The 19,204-nt window shown below is 33.7% G+C and overlaps 1 protein-coding gene across 1 annotated transcript in view; it reads right to left on the bottom strand.

Annotated features, from left to right (window-relative positions):
• Positions 1 to 3,134: 3,134 nt before the first annotated feature.
• LOC131067573 (uncharacterized) overlaps positions 3,135 to 19,204 on the bottom strand; it is an 86,622-nt gene continuing 70,552 nt past the window's right edge. The window contains exon 2 of the mRNA XM_059209001.1: positions 3,135 to 4,041. Coding sequence (XP_059064984.1) covers positions 3,412 to 4,041 — 630 coding nt within the window. The 3' untranslated portion in view covers positions 3,135 to 3,411. The remainder of the gene's footprint in view (positions 4,042 to 19,204) is intronic.

Below are 19,204 nucleotides of genomic sequence, written 5' to 3'. Positions count from 1 at the left end.
TTTGAGTAATAAATTTGCTGATGATATGCAAAAAGAATTTGAGATGTCTATGATAGGTGAGACGGAATTTTTTTGGGGATTGCAAATTACCGAGATTGACAAAGGCATTTTCATATCTCAATCTAAGTATGTGAAGGAATTGCTAAAAAAGTTTGTGTTAGATGATTCCAAACATGTTGGAACTCCTATGGTGACTAGATATAAGATGACAAAATATGATGAATCTCTGAAGGCTAGCCAAACCTTGTATAGATCTATGATTGGTGGAGTAATTTATTTGACTCAAACTAGACCTGACATTATGAATGTTGTATGTCTTGTTGCAAGATTCTAGGTTGATCCTAAGGAAAGTCATGTTATTGTTGTGAAGAGGATATTCAAATATTTGAAGGGAATGGTTGATTATGGTCTATGGTATCCAAAGAATGATGATTTCACTTTAAATGCTTATACCGATGTTGATTGGGCAAGTGATGTTGATGACCAAAAGAGTACTGTCGGTGGAGCATTCTTTTTGGGAAAGAAGTTGGTTTCTTGGGCAAGTAAGAAACAAGATGCTATTTCTTTATCTACTGTAGAAGCTTAATACATTGTTGCTTCTAGCAACTGTACTCATGCTATTTGGATGAAGTAGATGTTGAAGGATATTAGAGTTGTTTATAATAAGCCTATTGTCATATATTGTGATAATTCTAGTGCTATCAATATTTCTAAGAATCCAGTATTGCATTCTAAGACAAAGCACATATCAATCAAGTTTCATTATCTGAGAGAGAAAGTTAGTGATAAGGAAGTCAGATTGGAGTATGTCTCTTAAAAGGAACAGACTGCAGATATCTTCACTAAGTCTTTTGCTATAGAAACATTTGTATATCTAGGAGAGAATTTTGGGGTGATTGCCTCTCCTACTGGGAACTAGATGCATTGAGTTGCTCGATCCGGTGGACTTCATTGTCTTATTATGTTATTCAGATTGATGAGTGGGTGTTGTTGCTCTAGTGGGGAAGATTATCGACCTTGTTGATTTCTTTCTTTGCATTGATTGTTTTTCACATTCATATGTTACCATCAATGCCAAAGGAAGAGATTGTTGGATATTAGATTTGTTGGGATGTGTTCTTGTCATTGATCTTAACATATTCTTGTGTTGCAAAGAATTGGTTTGTTGCAAAGAGTTATTTTGGTGATTTGTTGTAGATGTGTTGATATGGTTTATTGGGTTTCAAGATACTTATCTCTAGTTGATTCAGTATGAGTTTCATGATGCTATGAGTTGATCTAGTCGAGTTATGAGGTCTCGTATGTGGACTGGTATTTTAGTGTTTTGTGCTGTAGAATTATGGTATTTGATCCATATTGCTCCAGACTGATTATATCTTGAGTTGTGGATTTTGGAGAGTGTTTGGGACATTCATGTGTGTCCTTTGATCGAATGGTTCATGATTTGGAACTTCGTAAGCATGTCTTTCAATTTGTCAGTAGGTGTTCTTGAGCTCTAATGATGTAATAAAGTTGAATCTTCTTATTCGAGTTATTGTGGTGATTACGGTGGAATTCACATTGCTTGTGGATGTTATTTGATCGTGTGCTATGCGTTTTGATGGTCCACGTTGATCGTGGTGTGCGTTATTGAATATTTTATTGTTCCGGTGATATTCTTTGTGTTATGTGATATATTTGATGGTGTAGCGTGTTGTGGATGATCTTAGTAATTATATGATAGTGTATCATGTTCAAGGATTTCATTTGGGTCCATGCTATGTCCTTTCCAACATTGTATTGGTATGGTTATGGATTTATGTATCGTGTAATGTAATTTTGTAATTAGGTCTTATGTGTTGAGTCAACATTAAGGTTAAGGTTGATGACTTGTATAAATAAGCATTGTAATCACATAAGTTGTGTGTTTGCGAGAGTGTGCGATTGTATGAGTGTACTGTATGATCAAACAAGAGAATCTATCATTCAGAAGTGTGGAAGAGAAGAGAAGATTTGTTGTGCAAACAATGTGCTTAACCAGAACTCTAATCAAGCATTTGGAGATGCTATTCTTTTAGTTCATGTAATCCGGATTTTTGTCTGATCTTTGTAAGGCAGTGAGTCTTCCTCAAGGTTGTAGACCTCCTTGTTTTTTAGCAATGAGCTCTAGGCAGTGTGCTTGAATGCATGTGCATTCCCCATTGTAATATTTACACATAGTACTGCAGAGTATCATCATATTGTGGGTAGGTTCCCACTGTGGTTTTTCCCTTAACCGGGTTTTCCAAGTCAAAAATCCATGTGTTATGTGTGTTGTTGATGTGGTGTTTATCTTTGCTATTGATGTTCTTAATCAGATCTAAAGTTAAGATTAATTTGATTGAGTTTGGTGAAAACTGATTCACCTCCCCTCCCCCACCCCTCACCTCAGTTTTTCTACATTGTTGTTGCCCTGCTATCAACATCAAGTCCCTTCAAAACCTATTGTAGGGGTTTCGGGTCCCCTCAAAACTTATTTGACTCTTAATAAAAAAGCACTCTCATCTAACTATGCTCCTTATCATTGCAAAGTTTAAGCTATAATATAAATTAGAGACTTGACATGAACAAGAATTTAAAAACAGATTATCATCCGTTGATTTACAAACCGAAAATATTTTTAATATTACTATTTTAAACTCCTTGATTTATTACTAAAATAAAAAATTATATAATTATATAATAAATTATAATATCAACATTTCAAGTATACAGTTTCTGTAATCCACAAACACTGTCAATCATTATCACAGAAATATCATCCCTCACATTAAATTATCTTATATCTCACTGAATATTAGCTTATATTTTGTCCCACCAATATTTGAAAGATTACTTAAAAACTAATATTACCTTTGATCCCTGGCATATAAAACAGATGTCAGCTGTTCCCTACTATCCAGCTGAAAGTGACATGTTATAATTATACGTAAATGAGGAATCTCATTTCCTAATATATTACATAGTAGTATTAAGTAATCAAGGAGTTTCCACAGTAACAGACAGTATTTTCAGAATCTAATGTTATAAGTTAAGTGCTATATGATAAACTTATATCACTTTCTAACATCAAAATTCACAGCTATTACACAATTTTACAAAGAAGCACTCTCTACTTATCACTTTGAACAGTGTTGATATACACACTTCAATATTAGGTAAATAAGTACAAGTCCTGATTGCAAATAACTTTTGAAAGTTCATTCATAATTTGTCAATTTTATGTCCTAGATTCTATATAACGACTGAGGAATGGCTAAAAGCTGCTTCACTTATAGCAACCATTAGCACAGAGTTTGGCTTATATCTCCCTGTATTTCACAGATAACAGTCCAATAAAAAGAAAACCATATACAAAGAAGGGGAAATATGAGGGCATTGGAGGGGACATATTCAAATGGCAAGCACAAGACCAGGCATGGAATTTCCCTGAGATATGGGAATCTCACTCTCCCACACAAGCAAATTACAAGCGACCATCTCCCTACGCGGCAAAGAAGAAGAATGAGGAGTGAATTCCCTGGCAACGAGAGAAGTGTTAAAGAACTCGCGGAGCTGTGTGACAATGTTATCTTTCAAAGTCCATACGTGCACCCAATATGCCGATTCATTCTCATGCCCTTCAACAAACACTTTGTTCCCCGCAGCCGTTATGGATTTAGGGTTGAAGGAAAAGTGCTTGTGACCTGAAGCACCGGTGAGCAAGCGCATCATGTGATCACAGGATGGCGGGCCGTGGAACCACCACTCCAAGTCCGCCGCCAATATCCTCCCCACCGTCTCGCTATCCCCACTTCCCAGTGCAACATAAAGTTGCTCAACCACACGCCTGTTCTCCTCTTCCTCCAGGGTTGTAATGGAATTATAGTTACGCCTAGCCAGTTCTAACAGAGAGGATAGCAACAGAGTTGAACGGAAAAATGTAATAAGAACTATGATACTATGAAAGAAATGGGTGTAGCCAGTTCTAACAGAGACGATGACAACGAAGTTGAACAGAAAAATGTAATAAGAACTATGATACTATGAAAGAAATGAGTGTAGCCAGTTCTAACAGAGAGGATAACAACAAAGTTAAACAGAAAATGATATAAGAACTATAATACTATGAAAGAAATGGGCGTGGAGAAATGAGAATGGAGGAGGCGATATTTATAGTGGGCTTAGATGGACTACCTCAGTAACCAGGAAATGCTTTGCTGTTTCAATGGTAGTGTTTGACAGCTCTCAAGTTGTGGTGGAACTTAACGATGGGCCCATAAGAAGCTGTCTGTTTTCCTCCTTATTCTAATTCCGGTCTTCTTGAGAATGGGCCCTTGCAAATTGGGCAACTGGGCTTTTTGTGAGCTGTCGAGGTACAAATTATTGGTATATGACGCCTCTGGATTGTCGGCCCCTGTGGGGCTCATCAATAATTGGGGTATATTCAAACCTCTGTTTAGTCACATGATTGTTTCCACTAAGGAGGCTCCATGGCTGCCTAGTTTATCCTCAAAAAAGATGCTATTATTCTTAAGCACAAGCGGTACCTATTAGCCTCAGTCACCTAAAAAAAAATTCTTATTGTTTTTATCAATCCATCTATGATATTAGAGAAATAAGCGGCATAGATTCTAGAAAGTGGTAGATTGAGCTGGTAATTTAATGATTGGTGAAGCTGAATAGGTTCTTGGTAATTTAATGATTCGTGAAGTTGAATAGGTTCTTGGTAATTTAATGATTGGTGAAGTTGAATGGTTCTGAATGATCACAACAAGGATAAGGTCTAGATGAGTGTAAGGTCCAACATCATAAGAGATTGAGTCATGATTGTGTCCTGCCGATTTTGTTGGAATGGATATTCCTCTATCCTTCATTCTTAGACAAAGAGGTTTCAACCTATGTGTCATGGTCCCACATTGGATAACTAAACAATTCTGAGTTTGATATAAAAACTCTCCATAAAAAGATAGAGAAAGTTTGTAGTTTGATGATTGAGCATCTAAGTACATATAGAAAAATTTTACGTTTAAGTTTAACTTATCCATTGAAAATAAGCCAGATAGATAGAGACGGTAGCTTAATGATTGGTGAAATTGAATGGTTCTCAATGAGCTCACCAGAGATCACATCTTGCTGAATGCAAAGCCTCGATATCAAAAGGACAACCCTCAAGCCTACACTCTTAACTGATGAGATTTCAATCAATGACTTGTGCACCCATATAGAATAGCTAAACAATTCCGAATTTGACATAAAATAATTTAGAAAAAGAAAAATGATATGATAATTTAATGATTAAGATTAGAGAGTGAAATTTTTTAAAATTTCAGTTTTAACTTAACCATTGAAATGACTTCTAAAAAATAGTGTTGTGGATACAATAGGACAACTGAAGTTATCTTGGATAACTACAGCTTTTATGTCATTCATGGTATCACTCCAGGTGCCCTATTCTAGTGAATGGCCGACGTTATTCGTATTTAGTGACATAGTAGACTAGACAGAGAATGAGACGTGGACCAAACGATACAGGGTTGGCTGGTTTTGGCGTGGATTGTCGATCTCTTACAATCAGATGTTAACCAATGTCTCCAAAATATTGCGCTTCTTTTGCTTTTTAGTTAACCAATGTTAAATTGTAATATTGAATCTAGTCTAGGACAAATCAAACGCTCAATTGTTTCACTACTGTATCCGATTGCAACCACTGCTAGAGTATATCTTGAGAGGACCCGGATCCAAATAGTCGACCTAAAGCTCTAGATCAAATGTTTCTATCAAATAAAGCTGAACCTAATGGGGACCCAAGAATCATTGTTCTCAATAATATTTATGGAGAAATGGGCAGAGGACGATGGTGGCCATATAAAACAAAAATCAGCAAGTGAAGCATCTTAATATGCGCACGCTCATATACTGTTTATCACATTTTATGGTATACGAACTGTAGCACAGCCTGGCACAGAAATCTCAATTCAACGAACTTAAAACAAAGTCCAATCAATGTCTTCAACTTTAATGGTTGATGGAATATTTTTCTTACTAAATGTAAGTTATATATTTATTTTTAGTTGAGATGAGGTGTAAAAGTATAATTTGAAGAATATAAACTATAAATAGAGTAGTGCAGATGAGTTGAAACAAATAAAATTAATAATGCTATGTTGTAATTATAAATATGTATTTTGTGGCTAAAAAGTAGGGGACGGTATATTAGAATTATTTCTTTTTGGCATGTGAGGATTTTATATCAGATCTAGATAGTTTTGTAATTATTGAATTATGAATATAAGATTTGTTTGATTTAGAGCTCAAAATAAAAGAATTTCTATTTGATCAAAGATTATATTCAGATTTAATTCATTAAAATTTGAACAAAATAAGAAACATACCATTATTATCATCAGTTATACTAAAACTCAAACCTATAATATCATTATAAAGAACTTATTTGAAGGAGCCAAACTCCAAAAGAACCCTGACCACTTATGGTAAACCCTTTATTATGATTTGCTATATTAAGCATGAACATCTCTACTCTTAGGATTTGTAAAAACAAAAATCTTATTCATTAGTCGTGGTAGTGTCAGTTGGTAAAATACTATGAGCTACGTGCTTTAGGGCTCCTAATAGATTTAGTCATGTGCAATGATGTTGATTCTACTTTATATCTAGTTAAAAAAATCAAACCTAATGATGTAGAACGGAAGATTAACTTTATTAGCAAGTTAAAAGGGGACTTATTGCATTTAATTTCATATTAGTATTATCTATCTTTTTTAATTATCTAAGATTTTATTTTTTATCATGTTGAAGGCATTTCTTATATAAAATATGCAACCTACTTTTTAAAAGCAATGGTTTAAAATTGAAGAGAAGGATGCAAGACAATTGAAATAATCTCAATCATATGCTTATATTTATATTAATTGAAAAAAAAATTTATACTCAAAAATTTAAAAATATGTATTTTTACATTATTAATTAGAAAAAGAATGTAGATAAAAAGAACAATCTATCTTTTACTATTTTCTTTGTTTGATTAGAATATCTTTTAATATTTTCTTCTTTTATTAGGATATTCTATTTTTTAAGTTTTAAAAATAAAAATAAAAAAATTATTAAAAAAGAAATAATTAGTAGCTCTTCTTCTTCTTTTAAGAATTAATTTTTCAACTTTAGAATCTATTTAATTATTTGTCTTTTTTATGAAATTTCTTATAGTAATTAAGAGTTATTAGAATTAATTTAATTTATAATTATTTGTCTTATTAATTTTTTTATTATTGATCTTATTATATTTTTTTTATTGTAGAATAATTATATTTTTAATTTAAAATCTCTCTTTTATTACTATCTTCTATTGAAAAGAATATACTTTAATGTTATTTTCTTTTATTAGGATATTCTATCTTGTTTTTTAGTTTATTCTACTCATCATCATCTTATTTTTTAAGGATTAATTTTCATTAAGTCAAAAAAATTATTTTAATTTTTTTATCTTTTTTATATAATTACAAATAAAAATTAATTTTAATTTATCATAAAATAATTATATTTAAGATAAATATGATAAACAATTATACACCAATCAAAACACACCAATATATGAAAAGATCAAGATGGCCTCAAGAAGGTATAATCATAGGTCAAAAAGGTAAAGTAAAATATTAAAAAAACAAAGACTTGTTGAAAATCATGCCTTGTAGGCATGATATCTTTTTCCAAAGAGAGGATGATGAATAATGATGGGCTCACTATTGGTTGGATAGTCCTAAATAAATGTCGATTTGGTAAGGACATTGATTCCAGCTTGTGAAAGTTAGTCAGTTCCTAGGCAAGGATAGTGATGTTATAGATAACCAAGAGATTGGCAAAGGATACAATTGTATTGTATTATTTAACTAGCTAGGTTTAAGCTTGATGTTAGGAACGTACAATGTTTGCATAATATGTTTGTTTTATTTAAGGTAAATTCTAAGGAACCCAAATTTTTATTATGCATGGTGAGCGAGATGGAGATGAAATGGAAAGTTGTGGTGGGATAATGCGTTTTTTAATTATGGAATAAGATGAAGTGGAAGGATGGGGACTTAGTTGATGGTTGAAGACCAATATGTGGAAGACTAAGAAAGAATGAGATATAATTACTAACATAACATAGTTGTAGCCCCTATATCCAACACAAGTTGTGGAAGGTAGATAAGAAGAACATGGTGACATGATGGATTGGTAGGGGAATGGAATTAATGGATGAAATTAAGTAATGGTCAATTAGAACCATTATCGGAGCTTTATTATGGATGGATAGATGAATGGATGAAAATTTATTATGGTTGAATGCTTGAAATGGATTTTATACAAAATACAAGGATGGATGTAAATCATAACATATCACAAAAAATAATTACTTCACATGGTGTCTAAAATCAGGTTTTCACTATGGTACTTATCCTTGAGGCACCATCAAATTGGTTTTCACCATAGGATGAACTATGTATCTTTATTACTTTTATGTTCCTTTATTTTATTTTATTTTCAACAAGTGGAATATACCTCAAATGATGTTGAGATCCAAGTAGCATGTGGTGAATGATTCTTTTTTGAATGGTACATTGTATGTTCCAACAAATCTAGTTCATTTGTTGTCCTTCCTAATGAGGAAACTACTTGGTATAATTACAAATGTATGAACTACATAAGCTGGTATATGTGTCATCTAAAGAAGATTTGGTAACTTTGGAATCAAAGCACTTCGAGTAAGTTTCATTGATGGTCTATTAGAATGATAAGTCACCAAGGAAAATGGATGTATGGAATGGATGAATGTGAGATATAATTTTACAAGGAAAGAAGTGAAAGTGGGATAATGAGATAGAGACTTAAGATCAATATGTTTATTTTTTGACTTATAATTTTTAGAGTTTGTATATATGCCCCAAATTATTTTTGTATTAAAGGAAGTCAATTTTTTAATTTTATTCATAATATTTGTATCTTTGGCTTTATTTTTGTAGAGTTCCATAGACTTTGATTTTGATTTTGACTAGAGGATTTTTCTCTCATTCTTACTTTTAGATTTTTCACTTGGAAGCTTGATTTTCTATCTTCATTTGATAGGGAATTTTAGTTTCTTTTTGACCTAAGTCTATGAAATGGGTGGAAGTGGAAGGAGTGGAGCATATGGTAAAGGTATGGGAATCATTAAAAAGGTCAATGATGTATTTCATAGATTCTTTGTAGATGCCCCTATCAGTACTATTAATATCAAAAGCTACTTACACAACTATAAGAGATTTGAATCTAGACTTAGTAGACACAACATTATGTGGTTCATACCCAAGCCCTTGACATTGTGGATTATCTATTTTTTATAAGAGCTCTACCATTCATGTTTCATGTAAAAAATGACCTTTTCTTTGACAGCCCATATGTTTATTGATATCATGAACTTTGGGACAACATCTCATTTGTACCTTTCACATGTGTTCTTCATCTTCTTCCCTGTAAAGCCATGATGAGGTATCCTCTTCAATAGCTTATTTATCATAATTCCCTAATGATAGAAAGGGGTAGGTACACTTATTGTAGCTTTAGAGGGTGGAACCAAATATTTAACTTGATTGACTGTCTTAGGGGATAGTGGAAATTGATCAACATATAGGGAATACTTACCACATCCTATGATCTAAGCCATAATCTCTAGAAATATGAGAGAAATGGATGAAGCGGATGGATATTTTAATGTGGTAGGATAAAAATGATGAAAGAAGATGCTTCAATATTAGTAGGGTATTGTTATGAAGGATTTTTTTCTAATATCTTACAATATTTGAATGATTGGTGATTAACAAGGATAGTAACAACATTATAAGGGAACTTGATGTAGTGGTTTTAAGTAGATGGGATGGTTTTCATAATATGAATCCATGGATAGCCAAGGAAAATGTTATATGGGAGATCAAGGTCTAAGATTTGGCAGGTAATTTCCATAATGATGGGTCCAACTTGAATGGGTAGATTAATGGTACGTTTAAAGTCAAACTTGGATTCATGAGAGGATTAAATAATAACCTTACTCTTAGGATATACAACATAATTAGAGTATTCTAATTTTTTTACAAGATTCAAGTTACAAATGTTAATTCTAGCTACACAATTGCCAATGATGTATTTAACTTTACTTTTATGAATGGAGGCTTTTTATGAAAGGCTAAGTTGTGAGATGGGTCAAAAAGTTGATCTTGTGAGGTAAACATAAGAGATTGGGATGAAGATAATGATTTATCATGGCTTGAAATCAATTTTCTTTAATGTTAGTAGGAAAATTGCACTCTTACACAAATTTTTGCAAGATGTCTTTATGCATGGGGGAGGTATGAAGTAGCTCTAAAATGGATATGCACCACTTGAAATAATGGTCGATTCTCTTAAAGGATTATAAAACAAGGTTCTTGGTGGTATCCATGAATAATGAACTCATTTGTAAGAGCTTGAGATTACAAGATCTCCCCTACTCTCATCACTAGCTAGTCTTAGTGGATAGAGGTCCTGCACCTTGCCCTTGAATGATGCTAGTCACACTTTGAGATAAAGTTTGAAGAAGACACCAGTCAGGAGGGACTTCAAAGAGATCAATCTAGACTAGTCAGCAAGAGTAACACAACAGAAACATAAAGATATGATGGAGGCAATGCAGAACAAATTGTATTATAACATGAAAATTGATTACAACCAACCGGTAACAACCGGGTTACAACATAACCAGCTCATAGGCCTGCTAGAACATGCTCAAAATACAAAATAGGTCACAACCGGGACCTTCAATCTTAAGATCTATCTTCTACGCTCAGTCGAGCTACTTGATTCTTTGGTTGATACATTCTAATTCACAATTACAATTATATATATGATCCAAGGGGATTCGGTCATCCCAAAAAGGGATCAAAACCCAAAGAACAAGACCTAACATGTAAAACCAAAAAGATCAGCCTCCGCCAAGAGATTCCTCTGGAAAATCCAAAGGATGAAGTGTAGATCATGGGAAAAGGTCGGCCACATGCCAAGGAACATCAAAATCAATGGACAAGGCTCCACAAGCTTCAGAAGGGGTTCTGGTAGATCACCAAAATATGTCCAAGCAATTGGTAAAAAGAAACTGTCAACCAGTAACAAGAAGTTGTCAAGGAAACTGATACCGATACCTTGCCAAAAAATGATCCAAATGCGATGCGATTTGGAAATAAGAAAGATGATCAAGTCTTTAAGTAGAATCCAACTCCATAGGATCCAGTGAGCCAAAACTCGTACACACAGAAAGAAATATTGAAACTACAAACAAAAAGAAAAACAAAAAGGAAAATATTTTTGTTTGATGCAATATTGCTATGAATTGGGGTTTCTTCTGCATCAGACATTTGGGGTTATTGAAAAATTGAGTCTCTCACTTTGCTGGGGTCAAAGAAAAACCAAGGCAGTCCACCTCTGCCTAAGAAATCCAAGATGAATCTTCAACTGGTCTGTCCTTCCACTTCACAAGATACTCTTTATATTTATTTCTTTGGGTACTTTGCCCAATCCTACTATCCAAAATATCTTCAATCTGATCGGGTTCCTTTAGGGGCAACTATTTCTCCTAATCTACAATATTATCCTTACTGAATTTTGGTTCATGATACTCATGAAGATGTGCAATGTTAAACACAGGTGAAATACTCATACTATCCAATAACTCCACTTCATATACATTTCCGGTACTGAACTTCCTAAAAACCCTATAAGGTCCAAACATTTTCATCTGCTATTTGTTATAAGTTCCAACCGAGAATCTCTCTTTTCTCTGATATACCATCACTTCATCGCCAACTTAAAATTCCTTATGTCTCCTCTTCTCATTTTCCTTCTCTTTATACTTGAGGTTCATGTCCTGCAAGTATTTCTTAACCTGAATATGCAAAGCTGTCATGTGATTTGCAAATTCTTCTTCTTCTAAACTTCTTTGGTCTTCACTGATAATATCTCTTAATTCTAATATACCTCTAGGATGCACTCCAGTAACAATCTCAAAAGGTGTTCTTTCGGTACTCCTATTTACTGAATTGTTGTAGGCAAACCCTCCTTGTGCAATAATCAAATCCCAACTTCTGGTTTTATCTCCAACTAAACATCTCAACAAATTTCCCAAGCTCCGATTAACTACTTTTGTTTGTCCATCAATCTATGGATGAAAACTAGAACTGAACTTCAAATTTGTCTTCATCTTCTTCCAAATTATTCTCCAAAAATAGCCAACAAACTTAGTGTCTCTAATAGAAACAATGCTCTTAGATAATCCATGCAATCTCACTACCTCCTTGAAAAATAGGTCTGCTACATGTAATGCATCTGATGTCTTCTTATAAGGTATGAAATGAGCCATCTTCGAGAATCTATCCACTACCACAAATATAGAATCATTCCCTCTCAGTGTTTTAGGCAATCCAAGTATAAAATCCATTCTTATATCCTCATAAGGTCTTACTGGTATTGTCAAAGGTTTATACAATCCTACATTCTGACTACTACCCTTTGTAACTTGGCAAACTCTACAAATTTGCACATATCTCTTAACATTCTTATGAATCTGGGGCAAAAAGTACTGCTCACTCACCAATGCTATTGTTTTGTCAATACCCAAATGTCTAGCTATTACTCCATTGTGTTTCTCCTTTATCAAATTATCCCTCATAGAAATATTAGGTATGCACAACTGAACTCCTCTGAATAACATCTCATCCTGAATGAAGTAATCCAACCACTTGCTTCTATCTACCATAACCGGTTCTCTACATGCTTGCCAAGGTTCTGCAAAATCCAGGTCATCATCATACAAAGTCTTCAATTCTTCAAATCCTAATACTGTCACTCTCATCTCTGTCAGCAAATTCCTTCTCCTACTCAATCCATCAACAAATTTATAATATTTTCTACTTCTATGCTTCAACACAAAGGTGTAAATCTTGAATAATTCTACCTATCTCATATGTTTCTGATTCAGCTTAATCTGACTATTCAAATACTACAAAGCTTGATGATCTGTATACAACACAAACTCCTTAGGCAACAAGTAATGTCTCCATTTCTTCAAGGCTTGAACTATGGCATAAAACTCTTGATCATACACTGAATATCTCATACGGATATCATTAAATTTCTCAATGAAATAAGCTACTGTTCTCCCTTCCTGACTCAAGGTTGCTCCTATTGTTGTTCCACTTGCATCACAATCCACTTGAAATACTTTACTGAAATCCAGTAAAGCTAACACGGACTGCTCAGTCACTTTCTACTTCAATAGTTCAAAACTTTTGTTTGCTCCGGTGGTCCACTTGAATTACTTCTGATCTCCCCTTGTGGTCTCAGTCATAGGGTTACAAACTGAAGTAAAATTTTTGATGAACTTCTAGTAAAAACTACCCAATCCATTAAATGATCTTACCTCTCCAATTCTTTCTAATGTAGGCCAATCAAAAATTGCTTTTACTTTCTCAGGGTCCATCTTCAAACCATCCTCAGATATCACAAATCCCAAATAGACTAACTCATCCTTCATGAAAGTACACTTCTGAATATTTATCAGCAACTTTTCTTCTCTCAATCTCTGCAAAACTTGTCTCAAATGCAACAAATGCTCCTTTGTTGTCTTGCTAAAAATTAGAATATCATCTAAATACACAATTTAACAAATTTACCCAAGAATTTCTTTAATACCTCATTCATTAGCCTCATGAAAGTACTTGGTGCAGTAGATAACCCAAAAGGCATCACCAACCATTCATACGGTCCTTCATTTGTCTTGAATGTTGTCTTCCACTCATCTCCCTCTCTGATCCTAATCTGATGATATCCACTCTTCAAATCTATCTTTGTAAAGCATTTGGCTCCACTCAAATAGTCCATTATATCATTCATCCTAGGAAAAGGAAACTGGTATTTCACTATGATCTTGTTTATTACTCTAGAATCAATACACATTCTCCACTCTCAATTCTTCTTAGGTGCTAATATTTTTGGTACTGCACAAGGGCTCAAACTTTCCCTAATCAAACAATTCTTCAACAGCTCCTTCACTTGTCTATTCAGTTCTAAATTTTCTATCGGTGTGATCCGGTGCTGGTGCAGGAGAACCTCATGAATAAGATGATAAGAGAAATAAAGGCCTAAAGTTCATACATGGGAATGTGACCTTTCAATCTATATAATAGGGTAGTCTTGTTTGTTTGATTTTTGTAATAAACCCCACCTTGTCACCCAATGTCATGGATTTGGCAAATAGATAAGCCACCATGGGCATATGGGACTAGGGGTAGTTATTTGAGTATTTTAGTATTTTAGGTGTTTATGTGCTTGATATGTCCTAGAAAGACATAAGACATGTTGAAACCACTCTAGGTAGGTGGATTTAACATGTGTCAAAAGTTGCTCAAACTTGACAACTTTTAATGACAACTTTTGGTTGCAAATAGAAACTTCCTTCCAATGGTCACCTCAATTAAAAACATGGTTGATAGCCATTGAGTAAGGTATAAAATTTCATTCCCAATCATCATTGGGAGGAGAGAAAGTTTTGTAAACATTTTTGGCATCATTGAAGCAATAGAATTTTGAGAATTTCCAAAAATTTTGCAGTTCTAATCAAGGTACCATACTCTACAATCATTTTGGAATTAGGAAACTAGTGGGATATGTTAGAGTGGACAATAACTTTTCATATGAATCAAGTTTGAGGCCTTAATTCACCAGGACAAGGGAGAAACCTACAATTTTCTGGAAGTGGTCTAGATTTCACAGTTTTGCCTAGGGTTTTGCAAAGAAATGTTCTTATCTTGTTGATCCTTCATTGGTGGTTCACAGCTTTGGAGGATAGACAACTGAGAGGGGGGGGTGGGGGTGAATCATTTGTCTAATAAATTCAAACCAAAAACCATTTAACCAACTTAATGCTTAATATCGGTAAACCAGTTAAGTATGCCGGTAGATAGTGTTAATAGTAAATTGCTATACCGGTAAAGATTAATGCATGAAACATAAACATAAAGTCATCCACAACACATAACACCAATATTTGTACGTGGAAATCCTGTAAGGGGAAAAACCACGGTGGGAAACATATTACCCACAATCAGATGATACTACAACAGATAGTAAGTGTACATAAATGGGGTCTGTACATGCAGAAAGGCCAATAGCCTAGAGCTCATTACTCAATCACAAAATGGGAGTCACACTGACTACAGTTGGATGGTTAAATCCAATAAGAATGTATTGTACAAAATAGCATCTTCATATCCTAGATTCAGTATCGGTATAATGTTGATATGCTTCTACAAAAACCTAGTTTCACCTTCAAATGATGTCTTCATGTATACCTCTACTTAATCTCGCATATACCTTCTCACAACTCTTCTTCTCATTCCACATTCGATCTTACATTTATACCATAACCTAAGACCAATTTTAGTAGGTCAGCTCTACAAGATATTACAATAAAATCATTTTGCAAAAAATATAATATCTGATGCAATAACCGATTGAATATGTTGGCTTAATGCATTTGCAACAATAATAAATCATCTCCATAGCATGCCATGCTGATCTGGAAAAGATAAACCTGCCGGTGTAACCCTAGATAACCCTGGACCTATTTACCGATAAAAGAAAATATGCAAATATGAATATACCAATGATTAATTCTTCAAAACAAAGTGTCCACACAATGTCTTCAACATTACCAAGTGTCTTCCATATCATTCCAAGTGTCGGTGATGATTATATCCTGCCAGTGAACCATATACCAGTAACTGTGCAATAGTTACTTGTTTGCCGGTGAATGTTGTTGGATCTCCAAAGTGCTAATGTTTCAGTAGGTGTTGACATCAATGACAAAGCCATACCAAAATACCAACAATCTCCCCGTTTGGCATTGATGGCAACACAAGATGGAAAAACCATCAAAGTGTCAAAATAGAAATGCCTCAAAAACCAACAGTCTTCTTTAAACAACAATTTCTCCCCTTGGGAACAACATGTGTTTATCCAAAAATTTATTTTCAATACCAATCTCTCCTCAAAAGATAATGTGTTTTTCCATAGATATCTCTCCCCCTTTGACATCAAATGCCAAAGTTACAAAAATCAAGTTCATATACAAAATACCAATCAATTCAATATACCAACTACTCCCCCTAAGAAGTAGCTTCCTCATCAAAGACCGCAGTAAAAGATTTGTCTTTCAATTCTGCTGGTTGATGACAATCATCAATTGTCTATGTCTCTACCAGTGGTGGTATGACTCCAAGCTGATCTCTGAGATATTCAAAAGTCTCCTTAGGCAAAGGTTTTGTGAAAATATCTGCAAGTTGTTCTTTAGTATTCACATAAACCAATTTTATCTCCTTTTCTTCAACTTTTTCCTTTAGAAAATTCAGTTTGATAGAAACATGTTTTGTTCTGGAATGTAATACCGAATTCTTAGATATATCAATTGCTGCAGTGTTATCACAATATATAGTAATAGGTTCTTTGCATTTTACCTTTGTCTTTCAACATTTGCTTACGCCATAGTACCTGTGTACAGTTAGTTGCTGCTGCAACATATATTGATTCTACTGTTGATAAAGATGTACAACTCTATTTCTTACTCAACCAAGAAACTAATCTCTTTCCAAGAAAGAATGCTCCTCCAGTGGTTCTTTTTCTATCATCCACATCTCCTACCCAATTTACATCTGTGTATGCACATAGATCAAAATTTTCATCTCTAGGATACCATAATCTAAGATTTGTTGTGCCTTGTAAGTACCGAAAAATCCTTTTTACTGTTGATTCATGATTTTCCCTAGGATTACTTTGAAATATAGAAACAATACATACTGCATTCATAATATCAGGCCTCGTTTGTGTCAAATACAGTAAACCTCCTATCATAGATTTATATCTAGTTGGATTAACAGGTGTAGATTCATCCCTTTGAGATAATTTGTCTTTTGTAGTCATAGGTGTGCTTACCGGTTTAGAGTTCTCCATCCCAAATTTCTTTAGTAATTCTTTCAAGTACTTGGATTGACTCAAAAATATACCTTTATCAGTCTATGAAATCTGCAATCCTAAAAAGAATTTTATTTCTCCAATCATAGACATTTCAAATTCTTGCTACATTTTAATAGAAAATTCCTTACATAATCCATCTTCTCCTCCAAAGATTATATCATCAATGAATACTTCTATAATCAAGATTTCATCATTAGTTATTTTGTAATATAAATTATTGTCTGCATTTCCTTTACAAAAACCAATCTTTAAAAGATACTTATCCAACCTTGCATACCAAGCTCTTGGGGCTTGTTTTAATCCATACAGATCTTTTCTTAACCTGCAAACCATATCATTTTCATCTGTCAAAGAAAATCCATCAGGTTGTTCAATATATACTTCCTATTCAAGATCTCCATTCAAAACTGCACATTTAATATCCATTTGATAAACTTTGTTGTCCTTGTGAGCTGCAAAAGCCAAGAATAATCCGACTACCTCAATTCTAACTATCGGTGCAAATGTTTCGTTGTAATCAACTCCTTCTTTCTGATAATATCCCTTACACACTAGTCTTGCTTTATTTCTGACAACCTTACCATCTTCATTAAGTTTGTTTCTAAATACCCATTTGGTTCCAATTACATTTTTATATTTAGGTCGGGGAACTAATGTCCAAGTATTATTTTTCTCAATTTGTCCTAATTCTTCTTCCATAGCTTTAATCCAAAATTTAACTTCACATGCCTCATTGATAGATGATGGTTGAATTTGAGAAATAAGACATACCTCTTCATTTGCCAATCTTCCTCTTGTCATAACTCCTTTAAATTTGTTTCCAATTATCTGATCTTCAGAATGATTCAATCTTACATACCGGGGTGTCTTAGTTTGTTGTTGTTCTTCAATTACTGTGGAATCCTCTGATGGTACCGGGGTAACTGGATCTTCATTCTGTACCGGTGGATTTAGTGTAGGTTCATTTGTCACAATTTCTATTGCTGGTTCAAAGTCTATATACCTTGAAGTTCCTCTGAATTGTTCATCAATCTTTACATTTGTACTCTCAATAATTTTCTGCAATCTCTTATTAAAACATCTATATGCCTTGCTCTTAGATGAATAACCAAGACATATTCCTTCATCTCTTCGAGGATCAAATTTGCCAATATACTCATCTCTTCTAATATAACATTTACTTCCAAAAATTCTGAAATACTTAAGAGTAGGAGTATTACCAAACCATAGTTCATGAGGGGTCTTACCGGTTTCACCTTTGATGTGAACTTTGTTGAATGTATAGATAGCAGTGCTAATTGCTTCTCTCCAATACACATGTGGTAGATTTTCTTCAGATAACATACTTCTTGCTGCATCCAAGATAGTTATATTTTTCCTTTCAACAACTCCATTCTGCTATGGTGTCCGAGGTGCTGATAATTGTCTTCTGATTCCATTCACTTCACAGAATGTATTAAAGTCCTTAGATGTGAATTCTCCTCTTTATCTGATGTTAAACATTTGATTTTCTTACCGGTTTCACTTTCAACCATTTCTTTGAATAGTTTGAACTTTCCAAGTGCTTCTGATTTTTCTTTGAGAAAAGTAACCCAACACATTCTAGAATAGTCATCAATAATTAGCATGAAATATCTATTACCTTGTAAGCTTTTAGTTCTAGCTGGAACACATAAATCAGTGTGAATCAAATCAAGAGCATTATTGGATTTTTCTGGAATACGTTTGAAACTAACTCTAACTTGTTTTCCAAATTGACATTCCCTACAAATTGTATTCTAAGGTTTCACAATTTTAGGTAGATCTCTAACTGCCTTAGAAGTACTGATTTTTACCATGCAATCAAAGTTTACATGACATAGTCTCTTATGCCATAACCAACTTTCATCTATATGTGCAATCAAGCATGCTTTTTAACTATTATTCAAATGAAAGATATTACCTCTAGTCTGATTACCGGTTGAAATTTCCAAACTAGTTCTATTCATGATTTTGCATTTTCCATTTTTAAATTGTAACTGAAATCCCTTCTCAACTAATTGACCAACACTTAAAATATTATGCTTTAATCCTTCAACATAGTAGACATTGTCAGTGTTATTCTTACCATCAAGAG

This window comes from Cryptomeria japonica, chromosome 7, assembly GCF_030272615.1.
Source record: "Cryptomeria japonica chromosome 7, Sugi_1.0, whole genome shotgun sequence".
Taxonomy (NCBI): Eukaryota; Viridiplantae; Streptophyta; class Pinopsida; order Cupressales; family Cupressaceae; genus Cryptomeria; species Cryptomeria japonica.
The sequence above is the reverse complement of the archived record's forward strand: the minus strand, read 5'-3'. Positions and strand labels throughout refer to the sequence as shown.